General features: G+C 41.7%; 1 protein-coding gene across 2 annotated transcripts in view; it reads right to left on the bottom strand.

Annotated features, from left to right (window-relative positions):
• lrp2a (low density lipoprotein receptor-related protein 2a) overlaps nucleotides 1-18,220 on the bottom strand; it is a 393,751-nt gene that overhangs the window by 168,802 nt on the left and 206,729 nt on the right. For both annotated transcript variants that reach the window (XM_059966386.1, XM_059966387.1), the window contains exons 40-44: nucleotides 16,617-16,906; nucleotides 12,787-12,990; nucleotides 10,889-11,131; nucleotides 5,387-5,512; nucleotides 1,493-1,612 (exon numbers count right to left, since the gene is read on the bottom strand). In XM_059966386.1, the coding sequence (XP_059822369.1) occupies nucleotides 1,493-1,612; nucleotides 5,387-5,512; nucleotides 10,889-11,131; nucleotides 12,787-12,990; nucleotides 16,617-16,906 (983 nt within the window). The remainder of the gene's footprint in view (nucleotides 1-1,492; nucleotides 1,613-5,386; nucleotides 5,513-10,888; nucleotides 11,132-12,786; nucleotides 12,991-16,616; nucleotides 16,907-18,220) is intronic.

Here is an 18,220-nt window from a genome sequence, read left to right as displayed (position 1 = left end):
CCTCCTGCACCAATTCTCAGACATGTATTCATCTGCCAAATCATCCTATTCGTACCCTCACTGGAACGTGGCACAGGCAGAAATCCGGACGATACTACTCTTGAGGTCCTACTTTTTAGCTTTCTTCATAACTCCCTAAGATCTCTCTTCAGGACCTGCTCACCTTGTCTATCTGTGCCACTGGTGCCAATATGTACCAAGACTTCTGGCTGCTCCCCTCTCTCTTTAGGAAGCTGTGGACCTGATCCTAGGCATTTCTGGCCCTGGCACCTGGGAGGCAACATTCCATCTGGATGTCTTTTTCACGTCCACAATTAGAGTCTGCTCCTTTAATTGTGAAATCCACAATCACAACTGCACTCATCTTCTCCCATCTTCCCACTGAGCCACAGAGACAGATTCAGTGCCAGAGATCAGGTTGCTGTAACTTCACTCTGGTGGGTCATCCCCTCAACAGTATCCAAAGCAGTATACTTATTATAGAAGGGAACAACCACAGGGGTACTCTGCACTGTCTTCCTAGTCACTTTCCCTTTCCTGACAGTCATCAAGGGACCTGCTTCCTGCGGCATCTTGGGGGTGACTACCTCCCAGTAGCTCCTGTCTATCAGCTTCTCATTTTCCTGTATAAATTTAAGGTCATCGAGCTGCAGCTCCAGTTCCTTAACACAAGGAGCTTTAGCACAATGTTCTAAGTGCAGATCAGGGAGACTGGAGATCTCCCAGAGTTCCTACAACTCATACAAGGAACATACCAATAACTCTGGACCCATTCTCAGTGCACTTGCTATGTACTAACAGAGGAAAAAAAGATCAGAGAAACTAGAAATAATTTGGTAAATGTGTAGTTTGGGTGGTTGATGGTTGAGTTGAGATGTTCTCTGATCTTGACAATTTACTTACAAGTGTTTTGTCACCACGTGAGGAGACATAATCAGTGTGTTGTTGATTGTGATGTGTCATCTGAATGCTTGGCCTTATAAACTTTACAATCACCTGTCTGGTCTTCATCCCAGAAACTCAATTGTGATGTAGGGAGGAAATCTTGTCGCTGGGCATCAGTGAAATCCATGTCGCAAGCGAACAAGAGGCATACAAAAGAAATCCTCGAAGCATGGTTTTCTGGAAACAATTCTGTCAACAGATGTGCAGACCTCGATCCTATTTATGAGCTGATGCAGGCAAAATTCCAGACAAGGAACGAAGTTCGCCACACAATCAGTGACAAGAATTCCTTCTCATATCTCAACTGAGTTTCTGAAATTATGTCCAATCAACTGATTGAAAAGTATACAAAGGCCAAATATTTGGAGAACATGCCACAATCAACAGTGCACTGACAATATTTCCTCACGTGGTGCCAAAACTTTACAAGTATATCAGAGAACAACTTAATAGACACTACATAGAACCTCAAAAAGAATGATAACATACAACAAACAGTACAAAATCAAGTAATTGGCAGAAGTTAAATATTTTAAATTATACTTACCACAATTAACTGGTTCATCAGACTCATCAGCACAATCCCTTACTCCATCACAGTACCAGTGTCCTGGAATACAGCGCCCAGACGTGCAGCGGAACTCATTTTGTGCACAAATCCCAGCAGCTAAAATAAAACCAAGATGTTTAAACTTACATCAACAAAGTAGAAGCTCTTAAATGGAAGCAGAGCCCCATGGATGCTGGAAATCTGAAACAGAAGTACTCAGCAGGTCTGTGTAGAAGTAAATATCATTGTTTCCATAGAAGAAATGATTGTGAGAAGTGATGACTTGTGAAATGGCTGCAAGACTAACCAATGTGAGTATTATATCAACATTTGCTAATGAAAAATAATGGCCAACATTATGGAGAAACTTACTTAACTATCTATCACAACCAGGGGTCATTTTTAAAATAAATTATTTTTTCAGGTAGTATGTGGATAGTATTTTCTTAGTGTCACCTTGTGGGTATGCAGTGCTCCTTGGATTGTTTACTTTTATGTCTAAAAACCTCTGTGTTGTAGGTGCCTCATTTGGGAATCATGCAGATTGCTAAACTCTTCGTGTTTATCACTTTTATTCAATTGTGTCAATTGAATTAGCAGGGGATTTTCAATGTCTTGCATTGTAGTTGTTGTCTTTGGGGGTTATTGTTTTGTCTGGACATCAGAGCTGTCTGATTGGTCCTGAATTTTTACGTGCTCCAAGGTGTATTTCTGAATGGGGGGGGGCTTGCCAACCCCTCTTAGCTCAGTCATTGCGAATCCTTATCTGGTGAAACTCTGACCGTTCTTCTGTGTATTGTGAGTGATTTCAGTTTGTTAAGATTCTGTATAATTTGTCTGGAGTTCTTGTTAGTTTTGATGGTAACTTCTGTAATAAATGTTCTGGTTCGTTTGAATGGCCAACATCTCTGAGATTTTTGCACTTGAGATTGCTAGTGACCCTGACACTATCATTTAGAACTGTGGAGTCTTAGCTTCATGAAGCTATTTGATGGGGATACAGAAAGTATACAGAGACATTGTTTTCAGCAGCTTACAGTTCTTCAGATCAGTAGAGCATGAAGAAGCACACCTCAAAGAATAACATCCTGCAAAATCACAGATTTCACTATGCACAGAAGTATATTTTTCAAACTAGTACCCAAGTCCACTCAATGAAAGAACAGCTTCATTCTCTGCACCTTCCCCTACTTATCTGGGGCAGTTCAGTAGCGTAGTGGTTATGGCAACCCGGGTTCAATTCCTGCCATCGCCTGTAAGGAGCTTGGACTTTCTCCCTGCGATCCATCACATGGGTTTCCTCTGGGTGTTCCAGTTTCTGCCCACAGTCCGAAGATGTACCAGTTGGCAAATTAACTGGTCATTGTAAGTTGTCCCATAATTAGGCTAGGATTAAATTGGGGGATTGGTGGTGACGCGGCTCAAAGGGCAGGTAGTGCTTATTCTGTGCTGTACCTCAATAAATGAATTAAATATTTATTTCTTCCCAGAAAGCTTTTCAATTGTCTACAAAAACAATAGTATATCCTCATATATAGAAATACACGTGCCAAAATTGCCAGTTTCTCTTAGAGCATTCCATGACATACAATATTTGACAAACTTTTTCTTTTCCTTTAATCTTTTGATTTTGTTAACTTTGTAATTCATTGAACTATTCAATCCACTCACAAATCACACTGCCACATGGCAAACTGGGGAAGACAGAACCTGCCAATGTAGTACTCTTTCCGTTACATGCTACACAGGACAAACAAAAACAGAAGAGGAATTCATTTATCTAACACTTATTTCCCTCTACATTGTGATGCTGAGATACATCCTAGGATGTACTTGGACATGTCAACAGTGATGTAACCTGGGATATCAGGTGTGTTGAGTCTTTCAACATCAGACACCATCACCTAGGCAACCCACCCAGGGTTGATCAGGGCCCGGCTTGTGACCCAGCAGCATAGGTCCACGGGTTGCACCATTTGATCCATAGCCATCTTGTGACAGTTCTGAAGGATCTTTTCTTTACAGCCCCCATAATGCCAGGGGGAGGGTAGGTTCTGCAGAACATAGTGTTACGTCCGTAGCCCCCTCCTTTGTGAGAATCGCAAGATCACCATTGGGTTGGGTCAAGGGGCCCAGGAAATGAGAGTGGGAGCAAAATGCCTCGTTTCCCCGGCGATGTAAAGCTACAGGACATGGCCATTGTCTCCGGAAGACCAAGTTGTGTATTGAGTACTGTACTATTCATTGAAGCCCCTCAGGGGATGACCAGAGTGGGCTGGTTGAGGGATTGCATCATCCCAACCTGATTGACATCTGAGGCCCTGTGAGGAAGTATAAAAGAGGGTCTGGGGAACAACCCCTTCAGACGCACCAGAAGAAACGTTAAGCGACCACGTAACAGCAGGAAGTCATCTGAAGGAAGCCACGTGCATTCGATTCCGTGGCTGGAACCACGGAAAACAGCTTTTAGCTAACAATGGGGAAGCCCACTCCCCTGACTCAACGGATTGGCATCTTAAAAGACCTGGGGCAAGTTTAAACCGCATCACTTTTAAACCCAACAATGCTGCAGCTTGAACGAACTGATAGTGACTGTTATCTTTCCATCAGACAATACATTAACCCCTAGACAATGATAGAGCTATTTCTTATTGGTTATTATTATACCCGTGCTTAGATTTAGTATTGACAACGTATATTATCTGTATGTTTGCATTAATCTTATTTTTGTGCCCTTTATCAATAAATACTTTTAAAAATAGTACCATCACACTTCACCAGACCTCTCTATCTTTGCTGGTAAGTGATCCAGTTAGGGGAATTTGTAACAGTAGGCTCTACAGCCCCTCTTCTTAAATGATTCTGCTAGCTTCAAGTTCCTTGAAAAATATTGCCATATGGGAAAAGATTAATCTAATCTTATGTGGGACTATAACTAGAGGTCATGGGTTAAGAGTGAAAAGTGAAAAGTTTAAGGGGAACATGAGGGGGAACTTCTTCACTCAGAGGCCTGTGAGAGTGTGAAATGAGTTACTAGCGCAAGCGGTGCATGTGAGCTCAATTTCAATATTTAAGTGAAGCTTGAATAGATAAATGAGTGGTAGGGGTGTGGAGGACACTGGTTCCGGTGTAGGTTGCTGGAAGTAGGCAGGTTAAATAGTTTGGTGTGGACTAGATGGGCTGAATGGCCTGTTTCTGTGCTGTACTTTTCTGTGACTCAATGACTTCAAAAAGTTAACAGAAATGAGCAGAGTAATTGTAACATACCGATCTAAAATATGAATTGGTTTAGTACAAAGACCTCAGGTTCATTTATTCTATTGTACAAGTAGTACATCTGGCCTTTCATAACTAAACTCACACAAAGTCCTTTCCCAGAGGTCAGCTGAAGAGACGATTAGGATTAGGATGCTGGCATTCGAGAGATAAGAAGGTGGGAGATAATCAGAAAAGTGAGTAAGGTGGAGATATTTGAGAATTTGATTCATTATACAAGTCACCGTAATGTTAGTTAGTTAAAAGTTTGCTCCAGGCTATAATCCAAGAGACCACCATATGTTGTGTATCTCCATGCATCTGAATGTTTGGGTGGTGCAATAACATTGTGGTTAGCACAACGCTTTAAGATACCAGTGACCTGGATTCAATTCCCACCCCTACCTATAAGGAGTTTGTACGTTCTCTCTGTGACCGCATGGGTTTCCTCCAGGTGCTCCAGTTTCCTCCCACAGTGCAAAGACATGCCAGTTGGTAGGTTAATTGGTGATTGTGAATTGTCCTATGATTAGGCTAGGGTAAAATTGGGAGGTGGCTGGACATTGAGACTCGAAGGGCCGACAGGGCCCATTCCACCATGTTTCTCAATAAATAAATAAAATACAGAATACATACCACATTGGGAAGCACTCTCATCACTCATATCTCCACAATCATTATCACCATCACAAAGATGACTGTGGGGAATACACAAATTTGTTGTTTCACATTTTATATAACCAGGTTGGCAGGTCCGATGAGCTACAGATAGACAATAGTATGAAATAAACCATATTTAGTAAAACATTTTTAAAACACTACAACACACACACACACACACACACACACACACACGAGTATGAATACAGAATAATTTTGCAGGATATTTTATGTTCTGAGTGGCATTAATTTCATATGAAAATTCTGTGTCAAATGTATTAGTTTAGTGCTTGCTTATTCTGCAGATTTTATAACAGGGTGTGCAGACCCCTTGCTTATTGGCATTGGTCCATGGCATAAAAAAGGTTGTGAACCCTTGCTCTATAAAATGCACCAAATAGCTAAAAGGAAATAGCATCACAGTCCTATCTGACAATAGATGATACAGCTCAAAAGTTTATTTTTAACATAACTTTATTATACACACTAATTCACTGATTACCTTAAAAGTTTCCAAATGTATTGTTATATTGCTAAAAATTAATGTGAATGGTAGTTGTTAATGGAAGAAAATGCAGTTCAGAAAACAGAGGTTCATATCTGTAGAAATTAACACACAATATAACGGCAAAACAGGTACAATGTGTATGACACACAAAATGCTGGAGGAACTCAGCAAGTCAGGAAGCATCTATAGAAAAGAATAAACAGTCGATGTTTTGGACTGATCCTTCTTCAGGACTGAAAAAGAGTCTCGGCCTGAATCGTTGACTGTTTACTCATTTCCATAGATGCTGCCTGACCTGCTGAGTTCCTCCATCATTTTGTGTGTGTTGCTTTAGATTTCCAGCTTCAGCAGAATTTCTTGCGTTTTAAGATTTGCTGTTCCACTGCAAAGTCTCTTTGAGAGATGCTTACCCTAAAGAAGTTTAAATCTTCTCTTCGACAGCAGTTCAGTAAGACGCTCTCTCACTGCTCCCCCTCTATGATCTCTGCTGCCTTCTGCCGCTTCAACCATGTTCTCACCCAGACCCGCCACCACTGCCACGTATCCCTGCTTGGAACTTGTCTTCACCTATCTCCTTCCAACTACCCTCTTTCTCCTCCAACCACCTTTTTATTTTGGCATCTTCCCCCCTTCCTTTTCAGTCCTGAAGAAGGGAGTTGGCCTGAAAAGTCAATTGTTTATCCATTTCCCTAAAAGCTGCCTGAGCTGCTGAGTTCCTTCAGCGTTATGTGTGCATTGCTTTCGATTTCCACTTTCTTGTGACAATGTGTATGTGCTGCAGTTTCTTCATTGAAATTACAAACAAAGAAAACTGTGCTGGTTAAGGGGCTTGCACTTTTCCCCGCCCTTTTTACTGAATCTATCTTCAGCTCTGACGTTGGAGGTTGGAGGTGGTATGCCCTTTGAGAGAGTGGTGCCCAGAGCGAACGTGGATCAAACTGGGAGTCAAGTTTGTAGCTTGGAGTGACTCAGCACACAATCAGAAAAGCTGCAACGTGAAATGCCATTAAGTGTCATGGTTATGACCATGGAACAATCTGACTCATTTGCTGTGCAGCTGTCTTGTACAGACTGCTGCTCACCCTCAATGACACATACCTCAGTGGGCAGCCATTTCTCCAGATGCCCTTTCACATTCCTCAGTGCATAAGCCCTTCCTATACTCACATGACACACAATGGACACCAGTTCCTAACTTAAACTGACAGCCATTTCATAAAGTTCAAAGTAAATTTATTATCAATGTACATATACGTCACCATATACAACTCTGAGATTCATTTTCCTGTGGGCATACTCAGCAAATCTATAGAATAGTAATGACAGCAGGAGCAATGAAAGATCAATCAGAGTACAGAAGGCAAAAAAATGAGGAGATGCAAATATAAACAGTAACGCATAGCAAGAACGTGAGATAATGAGATAAAAGGCCCTTAAAGTGAGATCATTGGCTGTTTTGTTCAAGAGCCTGATGGCTTAGGGGTAATATCTGTTCTTGAACCTGGTGGTGCAAGTCCTGAGGCTCCAGTACCTTTCCTCTGATGGCAGCATCGAGAAAAGAGTATGGGCTGGTTAGGCAGGATCTTTGATGATTCATGCTGCTTTCCTACGACAGTATTTCATGTAGATGTGCTCAATGGTTGGGAGGGCTTTGCCCGTGATGTACTGGCCCAAATTGACTCTTGTTTGTGGGATTTTCCGTTCAAAGGTATTGGTGTTTCCCTACCAGGCTGCGATGCAGGCTGTCGATATGCTCTCCACGACACATGTACAGAAGTTTGTTAAAATATTTGATATAGTAATATTCTTGCACTGTTCACTCCTTTCCTTATCTCTTCTTACTAGTTTGCACCAAATCACTTTCTTATTACAAATCTGAGCTTATTATATTCCATTATATATTCAATATTTCTTAATTCAAATATCAGATGACCCAACTATTGTTATAAAGTATATACCACAATGCAAATAGACGCAAAACCTGAATTTGAATTATATATAAGTACTGATGAAAGGCAATACAGTTTTTATTTTCTACAATGGGTGGTGAGTGGAGATATGTTTCTTCCTCCCCTCTGCTAGCCTGCAGGTCACTCTTGGGTGAGGTGTAGCATCTGCCTGTGCCTTTGATCAGGGTCACATGAAGCCATGGAAACAGATGGTGGATGCTCATATGAGTAGAAACATAGAAAACATACAACACAATAATATAGGCCCTTCAGCCCACAAAGTTGTGTCAAACATGTCCCTACCTTAGAAATTACTCGATTTATCTATAGCCTTCTATTTTTCTAAGCTCCATGTACCCATCTAAAAGTCTCTTAAAAGACCCTATCGTACCTGCCTCCACCACTGTCACCGGCAGCCCATTCCATGCACTCACCACAATCTGTGTAAAAAACTTACCCGACATCTCCTCTGTACCTGCTTCCAAGCACCTTAAAACTGTGCCCTCTCATGTTAGCCATTTCAGCCCTGGGGAAAAGCCTCTGACTATCCACACTATCAATGCCTCTCATTACCTTGTACACCTCTATCAGGTCACCTCTCATCCTCTAACAACACACACAAAATGCTGGTGGAACACAGCAGGCCAAGCAGCATCTATAGGAAGAAACACTGTCGACGTTTCGGGCCGAGACCCTTTGTCAGGACAAGTTCATCCATCCTGACGAAGGGTCTAGCCTGAAACGTCGACAGTGCTTCTTCCTATAGATGATACCTGGCCTGCTGTATTCCACCAGCATTTTGTGTGTGCTGTTTGAATTTCCAGCATCTGCAGATTTCCTCGTGTTACCTCTCATCCTCTGTTGCCCCAAGGAGAAAAGGCCGAGTTCACTCAACCTATTGTCATAACGTATGCTCCCCAATCCAGGCAACATCCTTGTAAATCTCTTCTGCACCTTCTCTATGGTTTCCACGTACTTCCTGTAGTGAGGCGACGAGAACGGAGCACAGTACTTCAAGTGGGGTCGAACCAAGGTCCTATAGAGCTGCAACATTACCTCCTGGCTCTTAAACTCAATCCCACAATTGATCAAGGCCACTACATGGTGTTGCTGCAACAACCTTGCACTCAACATCAGTAACCAAAGAGCTGATTGTGGACTTTTGAAAGGGTTAAATGAGGGTACACATACCAATCCTCATAGAGGGATCAGAAGCGGAGAGAGTGAGCAATTTCAAGTTCCTGGATGTCAATAACTCTGAGGATTTAACCTGCTCCCAACATATCAAAATAGTTATAAAGAAGGCTTTATAGGGTCACATTCTGCATGGAGGTCGGTGACCAGTGTTGTGCCTCAGGGATCTGTTCTGGGACCCTCACTCTTCAGGATTTTTATAAATGACCTGGATGAGGAAGTGGAGGGATGGGTTAGTAAGTTTGCTGATGACACAAAGGTTGGAGGTGTTGTGGATAGTGTGCAGGGCTGTCAGAGGTTACAGCGGGACATTGATAGGATACAAAACCGGGCTGAGAATTGGCAGATGGAGTTCAAACCAGGTGAGTGTGAAGTGCTTCATTTTGGTAGGTCAAATATAATGGCAGATTATAGTATTAATGGTAAGATTCTTGGCAGTGTGGAGGAACAGAGGGATCTTGGGGTCCTCCATAGGATGCACAAAACAGCTGCGCAGGTTGACTCTGTGGTTAAGAAAGCATACGGTGTATTGACCTTCATCAATCGTGGAACTAAATTTAGGAGCCGGAAGGTAATGTTGCAGCTATATAGGACCCTGGTCAGACCCCAATTGGAGTGCTGTGCTCAGTTCTGTTCGCCTCACTACAGGAAGGATGTGGAAACCATAGTAAGGGTGCAGAGGAGATGTACAAGGATGTTGCCTGGATTGGGGAGCATGCCTTATGACAATAGGTTGAGTGAACTTGGCCTTTTCTCCTTGGGGCAATGGAGGATGAGAGGTAATCTGATAGAGCTATATAAGATGATGAGAGGCTAGCATGACAGGGCACAGGTTTAGGGTGCTTGGCAGTAGGTACAGAGGAGATGTCAGGGGTAAGTTTTTACTCAGAGAGTGGTGAGTGCATGGAATTGGCTGCCGGCAACGGTGGTGGAGGCGGATACGATAGGATCTTTTAAGAGACTTTTGGATAGGTTACATGGAGTTTAGAAAAATAGAGGGCTATAGCTAAGTCGAGTAATTTCTAAGGTAGGGACATGTTCGGCACAACTTTGTGTGCTGAAAGGCCTCTGCTGTGCTGTAGGATGTCTATGTTTGTAAGGCAAGACAGCGGCTATACTTCATTAGGAGTTTGAGGAAATTTGGTTTGTCACCTAAAACACTCAAAAACTTCTATAGAAGTACCGCCGAGAGCATTCTGACTGGCTGCATCACTGTCTGGTATTGGGGCTAGGGGCTACTGCTCAATACCAAAAGAAGCTGCAGAGAGTTGTAAAATTAGTCAGCTCCATCTTGGGTACTAGCCTCCGTAGTATCCAAAACATCTTCAAGGAGCTGTGCCTCAGAAAAGTGGCTTCCATCATTACGGATCCCCAACACCCAGAACATGCCCTCTTCTCACTGAGGAGGGAGATATAGAAACCTGAAGGCACACACTCAGTGATTCAAGAACAGCTTCTTCCCCTCTGCCATCTGATTTCTAAATGGACATTGAACTCATGAACACTACCTCACTACTTTTAGAACACCTGTACATCATTAATACAAATATGTAATTAGCCAGTCCTGAGGCAGCAACTCAATGCATAAATGTCAAGAGATTCAGGTGTTGTTCATGAAGCTTCCTCACTGGGCTCGTGTGGAAACTTGGCTCATCATTTACTGTTCTTCACAACAAATACTGGTGATATTAAGCCCGATTCTGATTCTGAATAAATCCATATTTTCGCATCTTTTACGAACATTTATTGATTGTGAATTCTCAAACAACATTTTAGTACATGTTCCCCCCCCCCCCCCGTGAAGCTGAAGATCTGAATTGTACTTACAGCAGTTTCTCTCATCTGAAGTTTCATTATCATGGCAATCATTAATTCCATCACAAACTGAGCTGTTTGCAATGCACCTTCCGTTATTACATGAAAATTCAGAATTAGGTTCACATGTAGGAAACAAGCAGCCAACCTCGTCACTATTGTCTCCACAATCGTTATAATGGTCACAGCGATACCTATATAGTGCGCACTTGCCATTATTACAAGTGAAAGCAGTGGCTGGGCAGGTATGGAAAGCTGGTTGAAAGAAAGAGAAAAAAATAGTTAACAATATAATACAAAACATATTTTATGCTGTAACAACTTAACGGAGAGTCCTAGAAAAGTTGGTGCCCAAAACTACAGATGATACTGAATGAGACATAGAAACATGCAAGTATTATTTTCCAAGTAAATAAATGCAAATACACTTCAACAATCTTTACAATTGGCTTATCATATCTCAATTTGCCTATTTCTTGTCAAAAACTCCTCCCTCATTTTGCATGTTCAGGAGATGGAGGAGGAGATTGTCCTCACAAAATGAATGATTAATTAATTTGTGTTTCTGGTAGTGCTTATTAAATGAGAAGCCTTGCTCAGGGCTAACATGCACCTGCAGAGACTGATGGGATCTTGGACATAACCGATTCACTCACAAGTTTTTGGTTAATGCAGTGCTCTACCTGAACCAGACTGAAACATCAGTTTAGATAATTCCTCAAGCCTTTAAGATGAGCTTGTACCTACAATCAGGGAATGTCAAACTATCAACTAATCCAAAAAAGAACATTGTAGGACATTTACTTCCAAAATATACTCCCAATAATTATTTATAGCTTTCCTTTTTAAGTAAAGGTTGCTAAAGCTCTACAATATTTTGTATTGAGCCCAGGAGATGGGTTGTTATGTTGAAGTTGGTCACCCTGCAAGAAAAACGTAAATAAGGTTGAAAGATTTCAGAGAAAATTTACAAGGATGTTGCCAGGACTAGAGGACCTGGGTTATAAGGAAAGAATGAATAGGTTAGGACTTTATTCCTTGGGATGTAGAAGATTGAGGGGAGGTTGCACAAAATCATGAGGGATATAAATAGGGTAAATGCAAGCAGGTTTTTCCCACTGATGTTGGGTGGGACTGCAATTAGAGGTAATGGGTTAAGGGAGAAAATTTAAGGGGAACATGAGAGGAAACATCTTCACTCAGAGGGTCCTGAGAGTGTGGAGTGAGCTGCCAGTGCAAATGGTATATATGATCTCAATTTCAATGTTTAAGAGAAGTTTGGATAAGTACATGGATGGTAGGGGTATGGCAGGCTATGGTCCTGGTGCAGGTTGATGGGAGTAGGCGGCTTAAATGGTTTGTTTCTGTGCTGTACCCCTCTCTATGACACTGTGACTCTAACCTTATAATCAAAAGTCTGATTTAAATACAGTTCTATTTATGAGAAGACTGCTGAATCGATAATATCCTTTCCTTTGTGAAATGCAAATTAGAATGGAAGTATTAATTCCACTATTATTTTTCCATTGGCCCCTTTCCCTGTGTTTCTGTGCCAACACCCCCGCCCACACTGATTTTGCTTTATGCTGCTCTCTTGGTTTATCATGCCAATGCTAGTTCCCTCCCACACCCCAGACACGAGGGCTGGTAGGTTAAGTGACCACCAGAAAATGCCTCCAGTGTGTAGGTGACTGGTTGAATCTGAAAGGAAATGATGAAGGAAGGAATAATGTAGGATTAATGTAGATAAGTGGGTAATGGTTGACATATACTCTGCAGGCAGAAGCACCTGTTACATTGCCATCACTCCCTGTTGACATTCTCCACTTCAGCTAAAAGGGAAAGTGGTCTCTGCAGGAAAGGTCCTTCTCAACATCAATACATTTTGTAGATAGTAAACTGGAACTTACCACAGAGTCTTTCTGCTTCATCACTCTGATCTCCACAATCGTTGTCAGTATCACACTTCCACTTTTCCAGAATACAACGACCATTTAAGCAAGTAAAATAGCCAGTTCCACATGTTGCAGAAGCAGAGGGAACACAATCCTTATTGTCATTAACCAAGCGCCAATTGCCATGGGCAGGGCACTGGCATTCTGCACCATGGGGCCCTAAAATACAATTACAATACACAAGTTAGTAATCATCGGCACAATCCTTGTACTCATATTCAAATAAACTGCCCTTACAGAATTCAATAAGCTTATCTTTGTTTTAGCTGTCAACCAGTCGTGCTGTTTAAATTTATATATAGCTATTTGACACGCAAATAAAAATTTACCTTTTGTTGTGAAATCCAGAGCAAATTCAAAAAAAAAGAAAGCTGGCCTTTGCCCATTTTTGCATCTGTATTTACAAAGGAAACTGGAATGGAGTCAATGAAATAAGGCAAACAAGTAATGAGGTCATGGAACCTGTACAGATTGAAGAGGAGGAGGTGCTTGCTATCCTGAGGCAAATTAGAGTAGATAAATCCCCAGGACCTGACAGAGTATTCCCTTGGACCTTGAAGGAGACTAGTGTTGAACTTGCAGGAGCCCTGGCAGATATATTTAAAATGTCGGTATCTACGGGTGAGATGCTGGAGGATTAGAGGATAGCTCATGTTGTTCTGTTGTTTAAAAAAGGCTCTAGAAGTAATCTGGGAAATTATAGGCCGGTAAGTTTGACGTCAGTAGTAGGTAAATTATTGGAAGGAGTACTAAGAGATGGGATCTACAAGTATTTAGATAGAGAGTGACTTATTAGGGAGAGTCAACACAGCTTTGTGCATGGTAGGTCATGTTTAACAAATCTATTAGTGTTTTTCGAGGAGGTTACAAGGAAAGTGGGTGAAGGGAAGGCAGTGGATGTTGTCTACATGGACTTCAGTAAGGCCTTTGACAAGGTCTCGCATGGGAGGTTAGTTAGGAAGATTCAGTCGCTAGGTATAGATGGTGAGGTAGTAAATTGGATTTGACATTGGCTCAATGGGAGAAGTCAGAAAGTGGTAGTGGAGGATTGTTTCTCTGAGTGGAGGCCTGTGACTAGTGGTGTGCCACAGGGATCAGTGCTGGGTCCATTGTTATTTGTCATCTACATCAATGATCTGGATGATAATGTGGTAAAATGGATCAGCAAATTTGCTGATGACACAAAGACTGGAGGTGTAGTGGACAGTGAGGAAGGTTTTCAAAGCTTGCAGAGGGATGTGGACCAGCTGGAAAAATGGGCTGAGAAATGGCAGATGGAGTTTAATATAGACAAGTGTGAGTTATTGCACTTTGGAAGGAAAAACCAAGGTAGAACGTAGAAGGTAAGCGGTAGGGCACTGAGGAGTGCAATAGAACAGAGGGATCTGTGAATACAGATACAAAATTCCCTAAAGGTGGCGTAACAGGTAGATAGGGTCATAAAGAGAGCTTTTGGTACATTGGTCTTTATAATTCACAGTATTGAGTATAAGAGTTGGAAAGTTATGGTGAGGTTGTATAAGGTATCGGTGAGGGCGAATTTGGAGTATTGTGTGCAGTTTTGGTCATCAAATTACAGGAAGGATATTAATAAGGTTGAAAGAGTGCCGGGACTTGAGAAATTGAGGTACAGAGAAAGGTAGAATAGGTTAGGACTTTATTCCCTGGAGCGTAGAAGAATGAGGGGAGATTTGATAGAGGTATATAAAATTATGATGGGTATAGATAGAGTGAATGCAAGCAGGCTTTTTCCACTGAGGCTAAGGGAGAAAAAAACCAGAGGACATGGGTTAAGGGTAAAAGGGGAAAAGTTTAAAGGGAACATTGGGGGGCTTCTTCACACAGAGAGTGGTGGGAGTGTGGAATGAGCTGCCTCATTAATGCAAGCTCACTTTTAACATTTAAGAAAAACTTGGACAGGTACATGGATGAAAGGTGTATGGAGGGATATGGGCCGGATGCAGGTCAGTGGAACTAGGCAGAAAAATGGTTCAGCACAGCCAAGAAGGGCCAAAAGGCCTGTTTCTGTGCTGTAATGTTTTATGGTTCTATGGTTCTGTGGAAAGTGAATCAAGAACCAGAACCGTACTCGGGTCACCTGTACTGTAAAGCATTGTGCTAACCACTATGCTACCATGCCGTTCATGTAAGAGTTCCATTCCTGACAACTGCCCATAAGCCAATTTCTTCACAAGTCTGAAATATCTGCTTTCTATAGTAACCCACATCTTACCACTATGTAGTCTTTCATTTCAATGACTTCTTGCTCTAATGCTACTATTTTTAAAATAATAGCACATATATTGTATCCAGTCGTTAATACATACCACAAACATTTTATTATTGTAATTACTATATTGAAAACGCTTTACTCTCGGCGGTAAGGTAGCATAGTAATTCACACAACACTTTACAGTACCAGGTTTAATTCCCACCACTTCCTGAAAGGGGTTTGTATGTTCTCCCCGTGACCGCATAGGTTTCCTCCAGGTGCTCTTGTCTCCGCCCACAGTCCAAACATGTACCAGTTGGTAGGTTAACTGGTCATTGTAAAATTGACCTATGATTAGGCTAGGATTAAAATTGGGGCATTGCTAGGTGATGTAGTTCGAAGGGCCAGAGGCCTATTCTATGCTGTATCTCAATCAATAAATATACATATGGGAGAATTTGAGTAAAGTTGGCTTTCCATTGGTCAGCTTATATAACCATATAACAATTATAGCATGGAAACAGGCCATCTCGGCCCTTCTAGTCTGTGCTGAACGTTTACCCTCACCTAGTCCAACTGGCCCGCACTCAGCCCATAACCCTCCATTCCTTTCCTGTCCATATACTTATCCAATTTTACTTTAAATGACAATACCAAACCTGCCTCTACTACTTCTACTGGAAACTCATTCCACACAGCTACCACTCTCTGAGTAAAGAAATTCTCCCTCATGCTACCCTTAAACTTTTGCCCCCTGACTCTCAACTCATGTCCTCTTGTTTGAATCTCCCCTACGCGCAATGGAAAAAGCTTATCCACGTCAAATCTATCTATCCCCCTCATAATTTTAAATACCTCTGTCAAGTCCCCCCTCAAATTTCCATGCTCCAAAGAATAAAGACCTAACTGTTCAACCTTTCCCTGTAACTTAGGTGCTGAAACCCAGGTAAAATTCTAGTAAATCTTCTCTGTACTCTCTCTATTTTGTTGACATCTTTCCTATAATTCAGTGACCAGAACTGTACACAATACTCCAAATTCGGCCTTACCACAATCTAGGGAGCCCTATAAGTGGAATCAAGTTACAGATCTATTATGAATTCTTTATTTAATAGAATGAGTTTATGGGGCTAAATATAAACATGAAAAAATCTGCAGATGCTGGAAATCCAGAGCAACACAGACAAAACGCTGGAGGAACACAGCAGGCCAGGCAGTATCCAGGGAAAAGGGTAAACAGTCAACATTTTGGGCCGATAGATCTTCAACTTAATCCTACTTACAGGGCTCCCCAGGTTATTGATGACCTGACTATGGAAAGCCAACATGACTCAAATTCTGAAGTATGAAGAAGGGTCTCGACCTGAAATGTCGACTGTTCACTCTTCTTCATAGATGGTGCCTGGCCTGCTGAGTTCCTGCAACATTTTGTGTTTGGGGCTGAAGCCTCCTCCTAATTTCTGTGATTTTATTTGAATGGATCTTTTATCAAGTGAAGACTCATAAAAATAACATTGATTGATCATGTATTACTTAATAATCTCTTCCAATGAGAGACACAGACCACCAGTACCTGGAGTACAGACATGACTGCACCCTCCATTAAACTGATCACATGGGTTACTGCATTGCTGCTGCTTCATATCTGACATGACGTGGACATCCATTGGGCGATCTGGAAGGTTCTGGATCATCACAGTTTGATCTGACCCATCATATTTATTGACCCGGTAGATGCTTCTTGTGTTCCAGTCTGTCCAGTAGAGATATTCTTCAAAGACAGTCACTGCAAATGGGTAAATTGCAGTGCTAACAATCACCTCGCGGTCTGCTCCTGTAAGACTACTGCGTTCAATCTTTTGTCTGAAATAAAATCAGGAAATTCACAGAAAACATTAAGGATGTGATTTATCTCTGACTGTATTTGATGCAATTCCAAGTAATATTGCAAAATAATCTAGCCAATTAGAGCCAACTTATCCGAGGTGGTGACTTTTTTAAACTTTGACAAACTTCTTTAGATGTGGGCTGCATCATGGCCTAGTATGGAAATGTCAATGCCCTCAAACGGAAAATCCTACAAAAAGTACTGTACACAACCCAGTCCGTCACAAGTAAAACCTTTCAAGCCATTGAGTACTTTTGCATGTAACACTGTCGCGGGAAAGCAACATTCATTATCAGGGACCTCAACCACCCGGAACATGCTTTCTTCTCATTGCTATCATCAACGAGAAGGTACAGGAGCCTCAGGACTCACACCACCAGGATCAAGAACAGTTACTATCCCTCAACCATCAGGCTCTTAAACCAAAGGGGATAACTTCTCTCATATTCATTTGTCCCATCATTGTAATGTTCCCACAACCGATGGACTCACTTTCAAGGACTCCCCATCTCATATTCTCAATATTTTTGCTGCTTATTTATTATTGTTGTTTCTTTTTACTGTATTTGCATAGTTGGTTGTCTTCTGATCACTGGTTGAACACCTTAGTTGGGAGTTCTTTCATTGATTCTGTGATAGTTACTATTCTATGGATTTATTGAGTATGCCCACAAGAAAATGAATCTCAGGGTTATATATGGTGACATATTTGTAATATATAATTTTACTTTGATATTACCTTATTTTCCTCTACACACACAGTTAAAAGGAGAGTCTTAATTGTTCCTCTTTCTGCCATATGTTAACCATTGATAACATGGTACTGAGATATACATCACTCTGCAGGCACTCAACAATCTATTGTAACAAAGCACTGGTGGAATTCAGTGGGTCAAGCGGCACCCATGGGGGAAAGGAATTGTCAACAATGTTAAAGACCCTCTATTGTTCCATTCCGTCCACAGCAGCAGCAGCGTATTAATGCCATCGCAAAGAAGGCCCACCTGCACCTCTACTTTCTTAGAAGTTTGGGCAGATTTGGTATGTCATCGAAGACTCTGACAAACTTCTATAAAAGCACGGTGGAAAGTACTCTGACTGGTTGCATCACAGTCTGGTATGGGAACGCCAGTACCCTTGAATGGAAGAACTACAAAAAGTAATGGATATGGCCCAGCCCAGCACAAGTAAAGCTCTCCCCATCATTGAACACATTTACAAGGAGAGCTGTCGCAGGAAAGCAGCGTTCATCGCCAAGGACTCGCCAACATCTGCGCCATGCTCTCTTC

This window comes from Hypanus sabinus, chromosome 4 (genome assembly GCF_030144855.1).
Source record: "Hypanus sabinus isolate sHypSab1 chromosome 4, sHypSab1.hap1, whole genome shotgun sequence".
NCBI lineage: Eukaryota > Metazoa > Chordata > Chondrichthyes > Myliobatiformes > Dasyatidae > Hypanus > Hypanus sabinus.
Note: the sequence above shows the minus strand (reverse complement) of the source record. Positions and strands in the feature narration are given on the sequence as shown.